At 41.1% G+C, this 19,953-nt stretch overlaps 1 protein-coding gene across 1 annotated transcript in view; it reads right to left on the minus strand.

The window, feature by feature from the left end:
* Positions 1-955: 955 nt before the first annotated feature.
* The window catches only part of LOC126251584 (4-hydroxybutyrate coenzyme A transferase), a 159,474-nt gene continuing 140,476 nt past the window's right edge, over positions 956-19,953 (minus strand). The window contains exons 4-9 of the mRNA XM_049952116.1: positions 5,046-5,136; positions 4,500-4,688; positions 2,892-3,107; positions 2,674-2,811; positions 2,456-2,584; positions 956-2,059 (exon numbers count right to left, since the gene is read on the minus strand). Coding sequence (XP_049808073.1) covers positions 1,875-2,059; positions 2,456-2,584; positions 2,674-2,811; positions 2,892-3,107; positions 4,500-4,688; positions 5,046-5,136 — 948 coding nt within the window. The 3' untranslated portion in view covers positions 956-1,874. The remainder of the gene's footprint in view (positions 2,060-2,455; positions 2,585-2,673; positions 2,812-2,891; positions 3,108-4,499; positions 4,689-5,045; positions 5,137-19,953) is intronic.

Genomic DNA, 19,953 nt, shown 5'->3' on the forward strand with positions numbered 1-19,953 from the left:
AGAAAGTAAACTGTAAATGTCATTTATCAATATTCCATCAAACGGCATATGATTACTCCTTCAAAGTTAAGGTGTGGTGTACTTTGTCATATTTCCTCCACATCCAAAACGAAAAACTTCAAAATGCTATAAACCACCTATTTTTTTTTTTTTCTTGTGCCTTTGTCCTGCATCAGGCCAGAGTTATCAAGGTTATGAATGGATTTAGGGTGGTTAGTTAAAGGGATGGTAAGATGCCCATGCTGTTGCCAGTCCATTTCCCCCCCAGGTCACAGTAGGTGTATCGAACTGTCTGCATGTAATGTTACCTATGTCCAAGTGGATGGAACTCTTCTAAATGTTTGCAAATCATGTGACTGAGGCGTGACTTGCGAACCAGCCCATTATTCACTTAGGGGGATGTGGAAAATCACACCAACCACACTTGGACTGGCTGGCACACCAACCCTCGATGTTGATCTGCCGGGCAGTTCGATCCAGGGGTGGCACACCTCCCCGCCTCTGAAGCAGCACCATAATACTTAATGCTATCCATGTGGAAAATATACTGTAAATCTGAAATTTATTAATTGACACTTTTTTCAAGTGTCAAAAATACTACACATATTTCATTTTTGTTCATCTGATTGCAGGAGGAAGATATATAAACTTACACAATAAAAAAAGGATAACATTACAACTGGAACCAGACAAACTGTTATAAGAGTGGAACACAACCTGCGCAATAACTCTTTCCTCGACTTTTTCATAACATTCATAGGAATGTAGTAAGAGGATGTTCCTTTACTCTTTGTTGGTGACAGAAGTTCACATCTACCTTGTGCCTGATAAGTAAGGAGTTGCACACAGTCTTATGAACTACTTTTAGGAAACCTTTGATCTAATTCATTTGAAGACTGAAGCTGTTAAAATTACATATTTCAGAATTTGAATTTTATATTAATAATCTTCCAGATTTATAGGTTCTAAAAAGCATTTAATACAAAGTGAAATATTTTGCCAACCACCTCATCTCCATGCAGATGCACACTCCTACAGCAAAATTTAAACAATAATATGTTTGACAGTTGTTTGACTATATTTCATGACACATAATTTACAGTGGAAAATAATATATTAAACATCACATAAAAGCTCCAACATTTATTTTAACAAGCAAGTAAAGGGGCTAAGACAAGCTTATTTTCATGTTCTCTTCAAAATCTTTGTAACAGGTATACAATGTTTAAGCAAAGAAACTGAACATTGTTATGGACCAAAATAATCTACTGAACTGTTATTGCTCTTAACCAGGTAGAAGCCTTAAAGTGTTTTATTTCCAGATCATGAGAAATAAAAACTGCATTTTGAACTTTATGTAGTATCCTTTGTTACACTTGAGTCATGAAGAGCCATTAATTACACTGTTTTAGCACCAACTAAGTGTTTTAACAGTAGGAGGCAGAATTATTATGTCTGTGTCAGCTAGACAGTCTTCATCACCTTGGATTAAAATTCAGATCTAAAATTATTATAATTACATATTATATACCCAAGTCTTAATTTTTAATGATTCACCTAAAATAACATGAGTGAACAATAACATAGTGAACTGCACATTTAACAATTTAGTTTTCACAATGATTACCTATTACACTCAAAAACATACATTTTGAAATGATTTCATATAAAACTAAAAAAATTGATGTGTAGTATGAATTAAACCTAAAATATTTCAATCAAGTTTCACTGGCTTGCAATCGTGCTATGGACTATTTCTTCCTCTTCATTTGCATTGTGTTTGCTGCAGTTACTATTGTTCTGGCAAGTTCTGTTTAGTGGCAATCTAATGCCTTTATTATTCAAACAAGTAAATGCACAAGTTTTTTAACAGTTCAGGGTGCAGGCATAACTTTCAATCTGTCAAATGCTGCTTTCTCCAAAGCTTGCCGATGATTTGGATGAGCTATTTTAATCAATTCATATGCTCGCTGGCGCAAAGTCTTGCCAAACAGTTCAGCAATTCCATGCTCTGTCACCACATAATGAACATGAGCTCTTGTTGTTACAACACCAGCACCTAAGAATAGAAAGTTTCTCATTTTTAACACTTAATTTTTGCAGCGTATTACACTACTTGTAAATGTTAATCTATCACAAATTATATTTAGAATTTTGATGTTTCTGCAGTTTGTTATTCATGGCTACAATGCAAGAATACAAATTAACTGAGCGTAGAGTAGGTAATGGGTGATACTTTCTTTTTGCCCTGTGCACTGTATATGTAGGCATGTGTATGATGAGAACAACACTGATGAACATGAAACACTTATAATTTCTTAGAGTACTTCCTAGTGATCTAAACTGATAACTCCTCTTGAAATCTGTCATGTTCTTAAATCAAACTACATGTTTATTAACAAGCACAAACAGTAACAACAGAAACAATCCAAACTTTAGTATAAACATCACTTACCAGGTTTGATAATAGGTACAATTTTGGATTCATTCTTCTTGGTTACAGATGGGAGAGCAATTATTGGTTTGCCTTTACCATCAAGAGCTTCTCCTGCACCTCTGATGAAATCTACTTGTCCACCAAAACCTGCAACATAAATTATTCCAGAATTTCTGTTTCGAAGTTGAAACATGACATAATAGGGCTCATAGAAATTTCCTCGACGTCATCCTTACCTGAATACATTCTTGTTCCTATAGAGTCTGATACTACTTGACCAGTAAGATCAACTTCAATACAGGAATTTATAGCAGTCATGTTTGGATTCTGAGCAACAATTTTAGTGTTGTTCACATAATCCACTTCTTTCATTTCTGTAAGTAACCAAAAGCTTATTAACTTCTCGCATTATAGTAAACTAATGTGAAAACATGTTTCCATTTATTCATCTTACCTATGAATGGATTATCATCAACAAAATCATACAGTTTCTTTGTTCCAATTAGAAAACTGCCAATTATTTTTCCTTTGTGAATTGTTTTGCAATTGTTAGTAACGCAACCCTTCGCTACTAAGTCTACCAAACCAACGCTGAACATTTCAGAGTGGATGCCTAGATCTTTATGGTTTCCCAAAGCATTCAGAACTGCATCCGGTATACTACCAATACCTGAAGAGAAAAAGGAATAATTCACCATCATTAATAGTGTGAGAGAATCTGCATTTTAATGTAACTTTTCGTTTGTAATAGCTATTTAAATATTTGTCTTTTCTTATTTGTTTTAAAACTATGTAAGTGACTGTTTGAAATTGTTTGAGCTTAAGTAATGGAGCATTCTGTAGTTAAAATCTGTTAGTGCCCACTTACAAGGTAATCAAGATTTTAAAAAGTGCTTGTCACACAGCATCACTAAAAAAAAGACAAACTTTAAACATTACCGGTACTGCCAGTGCAATTTTTCTCTTCATAAAAGTACACAGATGAATATAATTACAAGAATTTGCATACGCACACAATTTTAGAAAACTATGTCAGTACTGAAAGCTCACCATTTCTGCATGGTGTGATTTAAGTCTGATGGAACACCCAAGCTGTTAATAAGGATCTCTGTAATTACTCTGAGCTTTTCAGAAACAGACAGTAAACTTAAGTAGACGAACTAAGAAAAACATTTACAATAAATGTTTTTGCATCCTACTACAGAAACAAAACTGGCTAAATATGAACTAATATGTCAAGTAAAAAGTTTGTTTTTGACTGAAAATCTAGTGGAATAATATTCAAATAATGATGATTGCCCCAGCAAGGGTGGCCAAGCAAGTGTTTCTGTCATCATCTTACGTCCATTCAAAAATTTTTTTCTTCTTCACCTCACTGACAAAAATAAACATTACAACTATTATTTGTTACTCTATTGTAGTTGCAATTAGAAATGTCTTTTGTTTGCAAAGACTAGATTTGGAAATGGTGTCCATTATCAAACAATCACCTTAGTCATAGTGAAACATAATAAACCAGAACATTTGCAAACAGTCCAAGTTGGCAAACATGATTAACACATGCAAAATCACCTACAACATAACCTCACTGCTTCTTGCCACCATACAGCACCCACCCTGATGCTGTGTGACAACTCATGATTGCCAACCGTAGCTATTTACAAACATATTGGTCATACTATGTTTCAATAATTATGACAGAGGTGATTGATTGAAAACTGATGGTGTGTCTAAAACTAGCCCCCACAAATAAAGGGTATTTCTCACAGTGAATTTAACATAATTACAAACAGTAGTTTAGCACAAGTAAGTTGCTGACCCATTTTTCCTGTATCATGCTTGAGGTTCATAAAAAGTAAACATTAGTGAAAAACAAAAACCAAACATTTTTCTTCCCAAGAATGTACTATATTATCCAACTGTTATGAGACAAGGTAGTATTTATAAGAAAATAAACTATAAAAATGAGTTTGCTTTCTTCCTACAGGGGAAGAAATCCCATAAGAGTGTGAGATAAATTAATGTAGCTAAACAACACTAAATTTCGTTTGAAAGATCTCACCCATCTGAAGAGTAGCACCATCACAAACAAGGTTTGAAGCAATGTGTTGTCCAATCTTAGTTTCTTCTTCATTGGGTGGTTGACCTCCATGTTCAGGCAATGGACAATCCATTTTCACAGCATAATCAAAATGGGACACGTGCACCAGAGCATCACCAAATGTGCGGGGCATATGGCAATTAACATGTGCTAGAACAAAAATTATTATTTCCATCACACTTTATGTGAAGAACTAAATGTTTGTTACACGTAACACTAATACAAAAAGCAGTAAATGAGGCTGTCTCTCGTAGAAGTGTCCTGAATGGGTAGTAAAAGTAGTGATGTGAATACTCTAGCAGTTGACAACACTGAAGAAAATTAGGCACACAACAAATTCAGTCCTGTTTTGCAGCAGAGTACTTGGGAGCACAGAAGGCATGTTATAAATTGTACACTGGTCAATGCCTGCAGCCATTTGACAGTCTTTAAATTCAGTTCCTTTATAATGTGATTTGTTTTTGACAGCAGGTTCTACATTTTATTAAAAAATACACACTGACTTACCTACAATAATTTTTGAATATGTTATTGCAGCACGCACACAGTCTACACTAGTTCCCAGGCTACAGTAGCCATGTCGGTCTGGTGGAGAAACCTGCAACATTGAATTAGTCAGTCAAATGTAGTTTTACAACTGAAATTACGTATGATGATGATCTTGAATTTTAAAATGCTTACAGCAGGAAATTGGAATGTGCAGTTAGAATTATAGTTTATTCCTCTCAAGATATACATTTACAAACCATTTGATCAGTTACTTTGTTGCTCCATAGATCATATCACAATAAACATTAGCATATGGGACATTAAGATGGAATAAACACAGAGTGTGAAAAAAAATATTTATACGGCTAAATGCAGCCCATTTACATGATCTTTCTCTGTAAAAGTGACAGACTATTTCTACTCAAAATTTTCCCTATTGTACAGAAGGAGCTGTTAAGGAGATACTTTTCTTTACTCTGCATTTGGAAACACTTCAGCTACCTGTCAAACTCTTATTTCGATGGACAGGTTATCAAACAGTACAGTTTTGTAGTGGCACACTTCATCCCTTTCTGTGTCAAAGTTAGGATCATTAAAGGGTAATGCAGATCATTTTAGAATTTGTGTGCAGAGTAGTTATTGATACCTGTGGAGTTGCCCTTCTTAAACAGCAGCCTATCGGCATCATGTTTAATTCAGTCTGGGAAAATATCCTGAATTAACGATGCATTACAGAAGAATCTATGTACATTACATATTATCAGACCGCAACTTTTTAATGCCTTGCCAGAAATTCGTCCCTATGAACTTTCACTTTTTAGTAAAGATCTTTCTTATTTCAGAAGATGATGTCAGTTTAATTTTTATTTTATTTTATGTTCTCTGTATAGCTGCTTCACTGTATTGTTTCTTCTTTCTTTTTTGAACTACTTGCACCAATTTTTCCACCTTTTTAGTAAAAACAGACTAAAAAATCTGGCACACAATAGCTGTCTTTGGCAATGCTTCTGTTCTCTTTAACAGGAATAATGTCATCTATAGCTTCTCTCTGTGTGTCTCAAAAATATTCCATACTAATTTTCTTTTATTGTGTGATCTGTCAGTTTCAGACAAGATGTGCATAATCCTGGGATTTTATTTATTTACTTATTTATTTATTTTACAAGTCTTCTCAACATAAAATAGAGAAGTATCTCTAGGGAAGTATCTCTGGATCTTTACGTGTTCTGGGTATTTTGCCCCCGTCCTTTTTTCTTTGCAAAGAGCCTGTTGTGATACAAAGGTCACTATATTTTCATGGAAACTACTTCCATTAACGGATACAAAGACTACAAGCTTATTAAGAAATATTATGAATTTAGAACCAGAATCAGGTTCAATGTAAACTCCATCGCATCCAACATATTTTAAGCTTTCTTTAAAAATCTTCAGTAATTTTGTCAGTCAGTCCCACTGTTTCAACTGCTTCTGGCCTGGACATGAAGCCAAATTACATAATGTGATTAACGGGACATCATGATCTGGCCATCTGTTCACCATAGAATAGGCATGTCTTTCTAAGTTCTACTTGTTATCTATCAAGCTGCTACTGTCTTAAGCAGCTCTGGTAGGGAAATTTACGATTTATACTAAACTTTAAGTGGCTAATGGTACATCTAGATGACTTTTCCTGTCAGATACAGTTCAAGAAATTTACATTAAAATCACTACAAATTAAAAATAATTTTAAAAAGTTCATGACGATCACTTCATTGGCGAAAGCTCGCAGACTAGTCCCCCATTTGGATCTCTGACACTGGACTGCCAAGGAGGAAGTGACCAGGAGAAAAATTTTGAACAACCAATGAAAGGATAACATTGTATGAGGTGGGGTGTAGAATGTCTGAAGTTTGAATGTGGTAAGAAAGCAAGATAATCTGAAAATGCTAAGGCTCAATCTACATATAGGGTGACAGTTATTGAACTATATGAAATAAAATTGTCAAATTCTGAATATTTTGCATTAGGGCTTTCAAACTTCACGGTTGGCTGTGGGGCATGATGGGGAATTTTGATGTGAATATGGCTTAGTTTAGTGGCAAAGCTCACTTTCATTTGGAGGGTTCATCAATACGCAAAATTGGCACTTTTAGGGGGCTGAGAATCTGCATTTCAATGGGTGACTGTGTGGTGTGCAATGTCCAGTCATGGAATAATAGGTGCGATACTTCATGATGGCACGGCGACCACCGAATGGTATGTGAAGGTTTTGGAATATAATTTCATTCCCTTTATCCAAAGAGACCTTTATTTTGAGAAGATGAGGTTCATGCAAGATGGAGTTCTACCCCATCGAAGCAGGAGAGTGTTTGATGTCCTGGAGGAGCACTTTGGGGATCGCACTCTGGCTCCGGGGTACCCAGAGGCCACTGGCATGGGCCTCGATTGGCCACCATATCCTTTGGATCTGAATACATGCGACTCCCTTTTTGTGGGGCTATATTAAAGACAAGGTGTACAGCAATAATTTCAAAGCCACTGATGAGCTGGAAACAGCCATTCAGGAGGTCATCGAAAGCATATATGTTCCGACATTTCAGCAAGTCATTCAAAATTTCGCCATTCATTTGCGCCACATGATCATCAAGGATGGCAGGCATATCGAACATGTCATAACGTAAATCCAAGTATCTGTAGCAACATTCACATGTTGAATAAAACGTGTACACTCTGTAGTTTGTAAATATTTCACGTTTTTTTCACACAGTCCAATAATGGTCACCCTGCATAGGGGGGAGGGGTAAGAGAAATAAAACAGAAAGAAGATAAGTCTTCTGATCAGATGAGTATAGAGTAATATAAGCAGAAGCATAAAATGGAATAAGGGGAGTAGGACTCATAATAAATTGAAAAGTAGGGCGGAGAGTGAGCAGTACTGTGAACAGTTAAGTGACATCACTGTTCTCATCAGAACTGACAGCAAACCACGACCAACAACAATATATAACAAAAAGAGGTATATGTGTCGATGTCACAAGCAGAAGATGAAGAGAGACGGAGGAACTATATGAGGGCACTCAACAAGTAATATGTAAAGGGAAAAGAAAATCAAATAGCATGGGGGAATGGAATGCTGTTGTAGGGGGAGGAGTAGAAAAAAGGGTTATGGGAGAATATGGGCTTGGAACTCGGAATGAGAGAGGAGAAGGACACAAGAAGAGGTGGTATACTTGTGAAAGGCTGGGGAGGGGGGGGGGGGGGGGGAGGTAAGGAAAGATTTCAGTTAGATTACATCATGGTCAGGCAGAGATTTCAATATCAGACATTGGATTGTAAGGCGTACCTAGGAGCAAGTATCGACTGATCGCAATTTAGAAATGACGAGGAGTAGGATGAAGTTTAAGAGAGTAATCAGGGAGAATCAATGCACGAGGAACTGGGACACAGAAGTACTAAGCAATGATGAGCTGTACTGTAAGATCTGAGGCTACAGACATTGCAATAATGAATAGCTCAGTAGGCAGTTCAGTTGAAGATGAATGGACATCACTAAGAAGGGCGATCACAGAAGTTGGAAAGAAAAACACGGGTACAAGGAAGGTAACTGCCAGGAAACTACAGGTAAAAGAAGAAATACTTCAACTGTCCAATGAAAGAAGGACATACAGAAATGGTCCTGGAAATTCAGGAATGCAGAAACACAACTCACTGAGGAATGAAATAAACAGGGAATTCAGGGAAGCTAAGATGAAATTATTGCACGAAAGATGTAAAGAAATCAAAAAAGAAATGATTGTCTGAACGACTGACTGAGCATACAGAAAAGTCAAAACAATCTTCGGTGAAATTAAAAGCAAGGGTGCTAACATTAAGAGTGAAATGGGAATTCCACAGCTAAAAGCAAAGGAGAAAGTGAACAGATAGATTTCCAGAAATCATTTGATATGGTACCCCATTGCAGGCTGTTAACGAAGCTATGAGCATATGGAATAAGTTCACAGATATGTGAGCATTTTGAAGACTTTTTAAACATCAGAACCCAGTATGTTGCCCTCATCCGCAAGCATGTATCAGAGATAAGGATATCATCAGGAGTGTGCCAGGCAAGTGTGATAGGATCACTATTGTTCTCTATATACATAAATGATTTGGCTGACAGGGTGGGCAGCAATCTGCAGTTGTTTGCTGATGATGCCATGGGAAGATATACGACGACTAAGTCGAAATATCCAGTTGATGTGATGAATGGCAGCTAGCCCCAAATGTGGAAAAATTTAAGTTAACGCATATGCGTAGGAAGGTCAAACCCATATTGTTTGGGTACAGTCCTGCTTGACAACACAGTCCCGTTGTTTAAATATCTTGGCATAACGTTGCAAGGCAACATGAGGTGGAATGAACATGTGAAAACTGTGGTAGGAAAGGCGAACGGTCAACTTCGGTTTATTGGGAGAATTTTAGGAAAGAGTGGTTCAGCCATAAAAGATGCTGGTGTGACCTATTGTTGATTACTGCTGGAGTGTTAGGATCTGTACCAGGTTGGACTGAAGGAAGACATCGAAGCAATTCAGAGGCAAGCTGCTAGATTTGTTACCAGTAGGTTTGAACAACATGTAAGTGTTACAGAGATGCTTCGAGAACTAAAATAAGAATCCATGGGTGGAAGACAATGTTCTTTTCAAGGAACACCATTGAGAAAATTTAGAGAACTGGCATTTGAAATTAATAGCCCAACAATTCTACTGCCACCAATACAAACGGTGCATAAGGACCATGAAGATAAGATACGAGAAGTTAGGGCTCATACAGAGACATAGACAGTCTTTTTCCCCTCATTCTATTTGTGAGTGAAACAGGAAAGGAAATGATTAGTAGTTGTACAGGGTAGCCTCAACCATGCACCATACTGTGGCTTGTTGAGTATCTATGTAGATGAAGATGGAGATGCAAGTGGAAAGAGTACATTGAGAGCCTCTAGGAGGGGAAGGACTTGTCTGGTAACACGACAGAAGAAGAATCAGAAGTAAATAGGGAAGAGATAGGAGCTCCAGTATTAGAATCAAAAGTTAGAAGAGCTTTGGAGGACTTAGGATCAAGTAAGGCAGAAGGGATTGATAACATTCAATCAAAATTTATAAAATCATGGAGGGAAGTAGCAACAAAATGACTATTCACATTGGTGTGCAGAATGTATGCGACTGGTGATATAGCCTCAGACTTTCGGAAAAAACATCATCCACACAGCTTTGAAGATTGCAAAAGCCAACAAATGTGAGAATTATCACACCATCAGCTTAGCAGCTTATGCATCCAAGTTGCTGACAAGAATAATATACAGAAGAATGGAAAAGAAAACTGAGGACCTGAAAAGCGAAGGCACCAAAGCAGCAGTTCTGACATTGCGGTCAAAACAATGTTGAAAAGATTTGTTTACCTATCAACAGTATTCAAAAGAGTGCCAAATGGTGCATTATGTTTGAAATTCTGAGAAGCAGAGGGGTAAGCTAAAGACAAAGACTAGTAATATACAACATGTACAAGAATCAATATTGAACAGTGCAAGTGGTAAGTTGATTTACGAGGGGGGAGGGGGGGGGGGGGACCAAACTGTGAGGTCATTGGTCCCTTGTTCCCAGTAGAATAATTATCCAAGGAAAAGAAAATAACAAAGAAGACGTACAGCACGATAACAGGAGAAAGGAACAATCACTTCAATGGACAAAACATGACAAGAAAATCAGGCACAAGAAACAGGGAGAAGAGATTAGAAGCAAGAAAGCAGATTACACTGCCTGGCTGACAATGATAATAAAAAAGGAGAAACCAGCCACTCTGCAACACATTAAAACCTCCACCCTGAAAGTCCTAGGGTGGAGGACACAGAGGGACAAAGGACATGCACTAAAACTCAGATCAAATGATAAAACCCACCCTAATGAATAGAACGTAAAACTAAAGCTGCTGTTGAGGCATTGTAGCCCAACACTGAAAGTAGGGTGCTGGGAAAGTTAAAAGTCCACTGCAAAGCGGATAAAAGTGGGCAATCCAGGAAGAGGCAGATGACAGTCATTTGGGAGCCACTGCGTCACTGAGGTGGGTCTTTGCGGCGGACAAGGTAACCATGTGTGAGCCACATACGGCCAATATGGAGCCAACAAAGGACAACTGATTCCCTGCGAGAAGCCCGCAGGGAGGATTTTCACACATTCGCAGTCTCCTTAATGACACGCAGTTTGTTGAGCATGCTGTTATGCCACTCCGACTCCCAAGGCCAAAAAATCTTGCGGTGTAAGGCAAAACACAAATCAGTTTCAGAGATGCCCATCTCCATGAGTGGTTTCCGTGTAGTCTGTTTGGCCAGTCTATCAGCAAGTTTGTTGCCTGGGATTCCGATGTGTCCTGGGGTCCACACAAACACAACTGAGTGACCGGACCATTCCAGGGCAGAGATGGACTCCTGGATGTTCGTTACCAAAGGATGGCAATGGTAGCACTGGTCAATAGCTTAAAAGCTGCTCAGGGAGTCAGAACAGATAAACGACTCACCAGAACAGGAACGGATCTATTGAAGTGCACGAGATATGGCCACAAGCTCTGCAGTGAATACACTGTAGCCAGCAGGCAAGAAATGCTGTTCAATACGACCTCTGTGGACACAGGCACAGCCAACATTACATTAAGCCATCGAGCCATGTGTAAACAACTTCAGAGCCCCAGAACACATCAAGAATCTAGAGGAATTGACAATGGAGAGTGGCAGGGTTAACGGAGTCCTTAGGGCCACGCAGAAGGTCCAGATGAAGCTTCAGCCGAGGTATATACCATGGAGGTGTACTTGAATGGACCCAAAGAAGATGTGGCAAAGGCAAGGACTCCAGTTCAGAGAGAAGGGATCACATGCGAACCACAATTGTGAACCCTGACCTAGGCCGCCAATGCGGGAGATGAACTGCTGCAGGTGGGAAAAGGAGACAGTAATTCGGATTCTCAGGAGAACTACGAATGTGTGCAACATAACTGGTGAGCAGTTGTGCATGTCAGATCTGAACTGTAGGGACTCCAGCATCCACCAGTGCGCACTTGTCACCGGACTCGTCCTAAAAGCTCCTGTCGCTACGCGAATGCCACAGTGATGCACTGCGTAGAGTAAATGCAATGCTGAAGGCGCCGCCAAACTGTAAACCAGACTCCCCTAGTCAAGGCAGCATTGAACAAAGGCTCTGTAGAGCTGCGGCAGCTTAGAGTGATCTGCACCCCAGTTGGTGTTGCTCAGGAGCGGAGGGCATTGAAGTACTGCCAGCACTTCCGCTTAAGCTGACGAAGGTGACATAACCAAGCCAATCGGGCATCAAAAACCAGTCCTAAGAATTAATATGTCTCCACTATAGTGAGTGGATTGTCATTAAGATAAAGTTCGGGTTCTGGAATAACAGTACGACGCCGACAAAAGTTCATGACACATGACTTTGCGGCTGAAAACTGGAAGCTGTGCCTGCACCTTGTGAATGGCTTCCTGTAGGCACCGCTCAGCAACACCAGTACTGGTGGAGCAGTACGAACTGCAGAAGTAATCCAAATACAGAAAGGGCGAGATTGATGGCCCTACAGCTGCTGCTAGACCATTAATGGCTGCTAAAAATAGAGATACACTCAATACAGAGCCCTGTGGGACCCTATTCTCCTGGATATGGGGGAAACTATGGGAGGCACTAACTTGGACATAGAAAGTGCAAAGATATTGGAAATTCTGGATAAAAATCAGGAGCAGGCCTCGGAGACCCCATTCGTATAATGTAGCAAGGATATGACGTCGCCACGTGGTATCATGTGGTTTTCGTAAATCAAAAAAGGTGGCAACAAGGTGTTCAGATGGCAGACTCCAGGGACACAAGATTATCAGTGGTAGAGTGACCAAGGTGGAATCCGCCCTGGCACAGAGCCAATAGGCCATGTGACTCCACGACCCAACCCAACCGCCGATACACCATATGTTCCATCAGCTTACAAAGAATGTTGGTGAGGCTATTCACATCAAGCGGGTTTGAGCACTGGTATGATGGTGCTCTTCTGTCGGTGCGATGGAAAGATGCCATCACATCAGATCCGATTGAAGATCATGAGAAGATGTCGCTTTTAGTCCGACGAGAGATGTTTACTCACCAGACTGTGGATCCGATCTGGCCCAGCAGCTGTGTCGGGGCAATTTGCAATGGCACTGAGGAGCTCCCACTCTGTACATGGGGCGTTATAGGGTTCACTGTGGCGTGTAATGATGAGAGGACTTTCCCTTCCATCCACCATTTGAGCTGGGGGATAATTCTCCGATGCAGAGGTGCGAGCATAGTGCTCAATGAAGTGTTCAGCAATCGCATTCGCATTGATAGACAGATAACACGGCATTTATGTTAACTTCAGGAACACCTGTTGGGGTCTGGTACCCAAAAACTCGTTTCATCTTTGTCCAGGGAAGGTGACGTATGGCACCCAATGGTCAAGACATCTCTCTCCCAACACTCCTGCATCCGTATTTTGATGAGCTGGTGGATGCGGGCATAGAGTCATTTAAAGGCTATGAGGTGCTCCAGGGAAGGGTGCCGCTTATGCCGCTGTAGAGCTCGCTGATTCTCCTTAATTGCCTCAGCAACTTCCCGCGACCGCCAAGGGAATGTCTTTCGCCGGGGGCACCCTAAAGAATGAGGGATCGTGTTTTCCACCGCCAAAACGATCGTTGCAGTTACCTGCTCAACCACCACATCGATGTACCATGTGCGGGAGATTCAATGGTGACAGCAGAGGTGAAATCATCCCAGTCAGCCTTGTTTAAGCCCATCTGGGCAGGCATCCATAGGCCTGACGACGGGGCAGTGACAGGAAGATGGGGAAGTCATCGCTACCAAACAGGCCGTCATGTGCTCTCCAGTGGATAGATGGGAGAAGGCCAGGACAGCAAACCAAGAAATCAATGACCGAATATGTGCCATGTGCCACACTGAAATGTATGGAGGAATCTGTACTTAAGAGCCAGAGGTTGAGTTGTGATGGTAAATTTTCGACATCTCTGCCTCGGCCAATAAGCAAGGTGCCATCCCACAAGGGGTTATGAGCAAAAATCTCCCAAAACTAGGAAAAGTTTAGGGAGTTTATCAATCAGTGCAGCCAATGCATTCAGGGATACTACACCATCTGGAGAAGATATACGTTGCAGACAGTTATTTCCTGCGTTGTCCTTATCCTGACAGCCACAGCTTCAAGAGAGGTTTGAAGGGGCACAGGTTCACTGCATACCGAGTTCAGGACATAAACACAAACTCCAGCTGACACACTATTATAGTCAATACAGTTCTTGTAATATCCCCTATAGCCGCGGAGGGCAGGGGTCCACACTTCTGGGAACCAGGTTTCCTGGAGGGCAATGCAGAAATCATGTGTAAAGCTAACAGTTGCCCTAGCTCAGCTAGGTGGTGGAAAAAACCACCGCAATTCCACTGGAGGATGACGTGATCGTGAGACTGGGAAGGCATGGAACACTCCATGAGGTAGTCTACGCCTCAGGGTCACCTGCTGCCACAGACTTAGTTCCTGAACAGGCTATATCCATTGTGTCTTAGGGTCTGGCAAGATCTAGGTCCTCGGCAGGTGCCAGAATCTTCAAGTCATCCTCAGATGCAGAGCTTTTAGGCTGCGGTGATGTGGGTGCCACTGCTATTTCCTTGGTTTTGGGGGTCTTCTTTCTGGATTTCCCTCACTGATCCTTGGGTTTCTCTGGCCGGGAAGGCGTCACTGATTCTGTCTCTGGGACGGAGGATGACCATGAAGCCCTGCAACCAGCTGCTTTTGGGCCCTTCAGCCACTGGCGGGTGTCATCTTTCCTGCTAGCAGAAACCTGATAGTTGGGGGACACTGCTCCTGAGGTAGGTGGTGCGGGAGCAACAGGAAGGGAAGTGCCACTCCACCATCAAGGGGGCAGGTGTAGTCTTCCGGCTCTGAGAGGCAACTGGAACTCTTGGAACTGATGGGATTACAAATGTTCTCGTAGTGGCGGCATAAGAGGTGGTCTAGCCACAGGATGTAGGTGCTCAAATTTCCTCTTAGCCTCAGTGTAGGTCAGTCGGTCCAGGGTCTTGTATTCTATGATTTTCCTTTCTTGCTGTTAAATCCTGCAGTCTTGTGAGCAAGGGGAGTGATAGTCTCCGCAGTTGACACAGATGGGAGGTGCGGCACATGGAGTATTGGGACTGGATGGACGTCCACAATCTCGACATATGATGCTGCAAGTACAGTGGGAAGATGTATACCCCAACTTCCAGCACTTAAAGCACTGCACTGGGAGAGGGATATATGACTTGACACCACAGCAGTAGATCACCACCTTGACCTTCTTGGGTAATGTATCACCCTCAAAGGCCAAGATGAAGGCACTGGTGGCATCCTGATTATCCCTCAGACCACAATGGACGCGCCGGATGAATTGAACTCCTCGTCGCTCTAAGTTGGCGAGCAGCTCGTCATCAGACTGCAAAAGAAGGTCCCTGTGGAACATAATACCCTGGACCATATTTAAGCTCATATAAGGCGTGATGGTTACAGAAACATCGCCCAGCTCGTCACAACCGAGAAACGCCCGTGAATGGGCAGAGGATGCTGTTTTGATCAAGACTGACCTAGATCTCATTTTGGACAGGCCCTCCACCTCCCCAAACTTGTCCTCTAAACACTCTACAAAAAACTGAGGCTTCATCAAGACAAAGGGTTCCCCAACAGCTCTCTCACATACGAGGTACCGGGGCGAATAAGGTTCGCTGCCATCCTTAGCCTGGTGTTCCTCCCATGGTGTGGCCAGGAAGGGGAATGATTTAGGATCATACTTCTTTGCACTGTACTGAGACTTAGAACACTTAGAGACTGCTAGCGTTTGATCACCAGCAAGTGATGACGTGGTACGCTTCATCGCGCATCAACTGCCCTAATGCCACCCACTCCAATCAGGGGCCCTCCCCACGGGCACCACACAGCAGCAGCAGCAGCAGCAGCAGCAAAGGCTACCTGGCAGGATGCCCATTGCCTAGAGCCCCAATGCCCCATGGTGATGGGCATCTACTCCTTGGCATACGTGGGGATCCCTGTGTAGTCAGGGGGCTACAACCAACAGGGTTCATGGCGACACCACCACAACAGACTGGCTACCATGCTGGATATGAGTTGCAAAGAATCCCATGGTCATCGTCGGCGCAGAAAACGACACTGCGTAGTGGGTGGAGGAAAACGCTCCCAGGAAGGTGTCCTCGCCAAAGAGATGGAGGATGAGCGGGACTGCAATGCCTCTATGAGGAAGTGGGCTGAAGATCTCAATGCATGATGGACACAATGCACCATGTAAGTCGCCCTTCCCAAATTGGCTCGCTCTTCGGGAAAATGGAGGTCAAACCCTACATGGGACCATCACATGAAGGCCAAAAGGTGTGAGACTCCTTTTAGTCACCTTTTATGACAGGCAGGAATACCTCAGGCCTGCAGGGGGGAGACCAAGAATGAAGTACTCGGATTGAGAAGAGTGTAAGACAGGGAAGTAGTGTTTTGCCCTGTTGTTCATCTATAGTCAAAGAAACAATGATGGAAATGAAAGAAAGGTTCAAGAGCGGAATTAAAATTCAAGGTGAAAGGATATCAATGATAAGAGCTGCTGATGACATTGCTATCCTCAGCAAAAAAGGAAATATTACAGGATCTACTGAATGGCATGAACAGTCTAACAACTACAGAATATTAATTCAAAGTAAACTGTAAAAAGACTGCAGTAATGAGAAGTTGTAGAAACAAGAAACTTAACATTAGGACTTGTGATCAATAAATAGATGAAATCAAGGAATTTTGCTACCTGGACAGCAAAACCACCCATGACAAGTTGAGCAAGGAAGACATAAAAAAGCAGACTAGCACTGACAAAAAGGACATTAAATTTCTGAAAATATTCATTTGAAGCACAGCATTGTATGGCAGAGGGACATGGACAATGGGATACTAACAGAAGAGAATTCAAGCATTTGAGATGCGGTGCCACAGAAAAATGTTGAAAATGAGGTGGAATGATAAGGTAAGGATTGAGGAGGTTCTCTGCAGACTAAACAAGGAAAGGAATACATGTAAAACACTGACAAGAAAAAGGGATGGGATAGAATGGTAGCACATCTGTTAAGACATCAGGTACAAGAGGGAGCTGTAGAGGGAAAAAAAACTGCAGAGGAAGTCAGAGATCGAAATAAATCCAGCAAATAATTTATGACATAGGCTGCAAGTGCTACTCTGAGATGAAGAGGTTGGCACACGAGAGGAATTCGTGGCAGGCCACATCAAACTAGTTAGATGACACATTATGATTTTCTAACCCTGTGGGTATCTGCTGTAAAGACAGACAAGTGCAAGTGATATCAGTATCTTTCAACCTACTCAGATACTGCTGACAAAGTAACACCTCATTTACTTTACTTTTGACCCCTCTAACACAGTGATGAAGAACGCTGATTTCACTGTTCACTCTATTATTATAAGATGAATTGGGAGTCTTTGTCAATTCCATTTCCTATTATTTTCCATCTGAATTCTGAATCTGACCCTGAAGTCGACGTCTCACCTGACACCAATAACCACAGTGATTTGCCTTTGTCTCTCTCACGTTTCCTGGCGATTGTTGTTCTAACTTTTACTTACCCCTCCTACTCAGGGATGGGTCATGTAAAGGGTATTTCCAACTTCTTATAGCAACTACTGAAACTGAACAGCAGAGTTAACCCAGCACTTGTCATGGTGCTAAAGAACCTACATACAACCCACATTTGTGCGCTCAATAGCTACTCCTATTCTGGTCAGGTCATCTTTAATTTGGTACTTCTGTTTTTAGCAAGGCTGTTTCCAGTTCCCTCAACTATCAACACCCGGTCTGCTTGGGTGCATTTTTACACATTTGTTCGAAGGTTTCTGTTACGTGTTTTAACACTGTGTTTCACCAAACATATGACTGTGTACTCTGCATTTAATTTTTCATGTAACTGCTGCCCCACATCCCTCCTATGACTGGTACCTAGCAGCAGAACTCTTCTTTTCCTATTCCGTTTTTTACCTGAATTATCTGTAAGTTTCCTAGCATTGTTGTTTACTTTTGATCAGCAATTGTACTGGATGGCTCGTAATGTGTCAACAAATGATTCACTTCCAAAACCAAGCCATGTTGTAATTGAATGGTGTCTCCACCTGTTGATGTCTTATGGGTTTGATAGAGATGATTATTGCTGGGAACTGGCCGAAAGAACTGTTTTACAGGATTTATACTGAAAACATTTTTGATAAGATATTGTATGACCATATATACCGCAGGGCTGTTCATGCACACATCCTCCCTCATACTGTTTTGGCTGCTTTAATTTGACAAAGACAACTCATCTACTGGGTCAGATTATCTACTCTTCTGACATATCCATCATTTTGAGGGCAGATGATGCATCATTCAATCCCAGCAATGCTGAAGACAATTTAAAATCGTTATCTTATTGCTACACTACAGACTGGGTACTTCACTTGAGTACACTAACAGGTAAGTCCAATAAAGTTGAATGGATGGGGGATTGGAACCTGTACGGCAAATGTGTCAAAGAAATGATTCCCTCTTATTTCAACTGTGCTAGGAGTGCACATCTACACTAGCAGAACAGTATCAGCCCAAAGCACACAATGGATTCTCAAGACTTTCACATGTCTATAGCTAAGGCTGACTCACTATGCAACATACTGAAAATTCTGAACAGGCATCTGATCAGACATGACAATGGAACAGCCCTGGAACAGATTCCAATAGGGGTGGTTAAGAATTACGGATGATTCATGGCTGCAGCATATGGGATGTTGTGTCATCTCAATGGACTTTGGATTATGCTACATCTCTAAAAAGACTGGACAAGTAGGGACAGTTACAGAGGTCTATCCAAGAACATGTAGATATGGTGCCTTCCCGTGTAGCCAGTGATAATCTTAAAACTGAGAAGTTATGTGTGTGGTTATGAAAACACCTTTCCTTAATAAGGAGATAGTGTCACCTGCAATTGGAACAATCAGTTACACACAGGTGAGCTGGAGGAACTCATCAACTAAGGGAAGAAACTGGTGGGAGAAAACTTTTAAGATGTGAAGTGCAAACAAAAGAATAATGTGGCAATGTGGTTACTCTAGCTTCAGTTTCATGTACACTGAAAATTTCAAACACAAAAGTTGTAGTCAAACCTCTTATTCCCTTCCTATGGGTGTGCGTTGCCAAGCAATCTGATGATTATCATGCAAAATTTTTGTAATTTTGGCTTGAGACCTTTCCAGGGTCTCTTCATCAGGATGGCACAAGGGCACAAACTAATCATTGTATGCAGCATTCACTCCAATACAGGAAGATGTGGACCTTGGTATGCTCACTTATGCAATAAAATGCTTCTACTGAAAGTTGTACGGATTATGACTACAATAGCCATGTCAGAGTCAGTGTGCAAGATCTATGTGGACTATGTGCAAGAGCACTTCCTCTTGTAATGTTATGGAAGTTCTTGACAGGCATCCTAATGACATCCATTACAAACTCAGCAAATAGCATAACACATTGAGCTTTACTGCACTCACTAACAAAATACATCTTCTTGGCCACAATAGCCACTGCACTGTTGCAAGAAAGATTTTTATCCACTGACACAAACAAATGGAACTTTATTTCAATGCTGATGACTGAAATAGAAGTAAGGGCATCATAGTTAGGCAGAAAATAGAAGATGCCAATTTGGTGATTGTGAACACTGCTATATCAAATTTGCTACTTTGACTGTGTCACCATCATTGGTGAAGAATTAGATATCCTATTACTGCTGACAGCATTATCCTCTTCTCAAAATAACATATTTTTCCCAAATAGTATGATGAT

This window comes from Schistocerca nitens, chromosome 4, assembly GCF_023898315.1.
Source record: "Schistocerca nitens isolate TAMUIC-IGC-003100 chromosome 4, iqSchNite1.1, whole genome shotgun sequence".
Classification (NCBI taxonomy): domain Eukaryota; kingdom Metazoa; phylum Arthropoda; class Insecta; order Orthoptera; family Acrididae; genus Schistocerca; species Schistocerca nitens.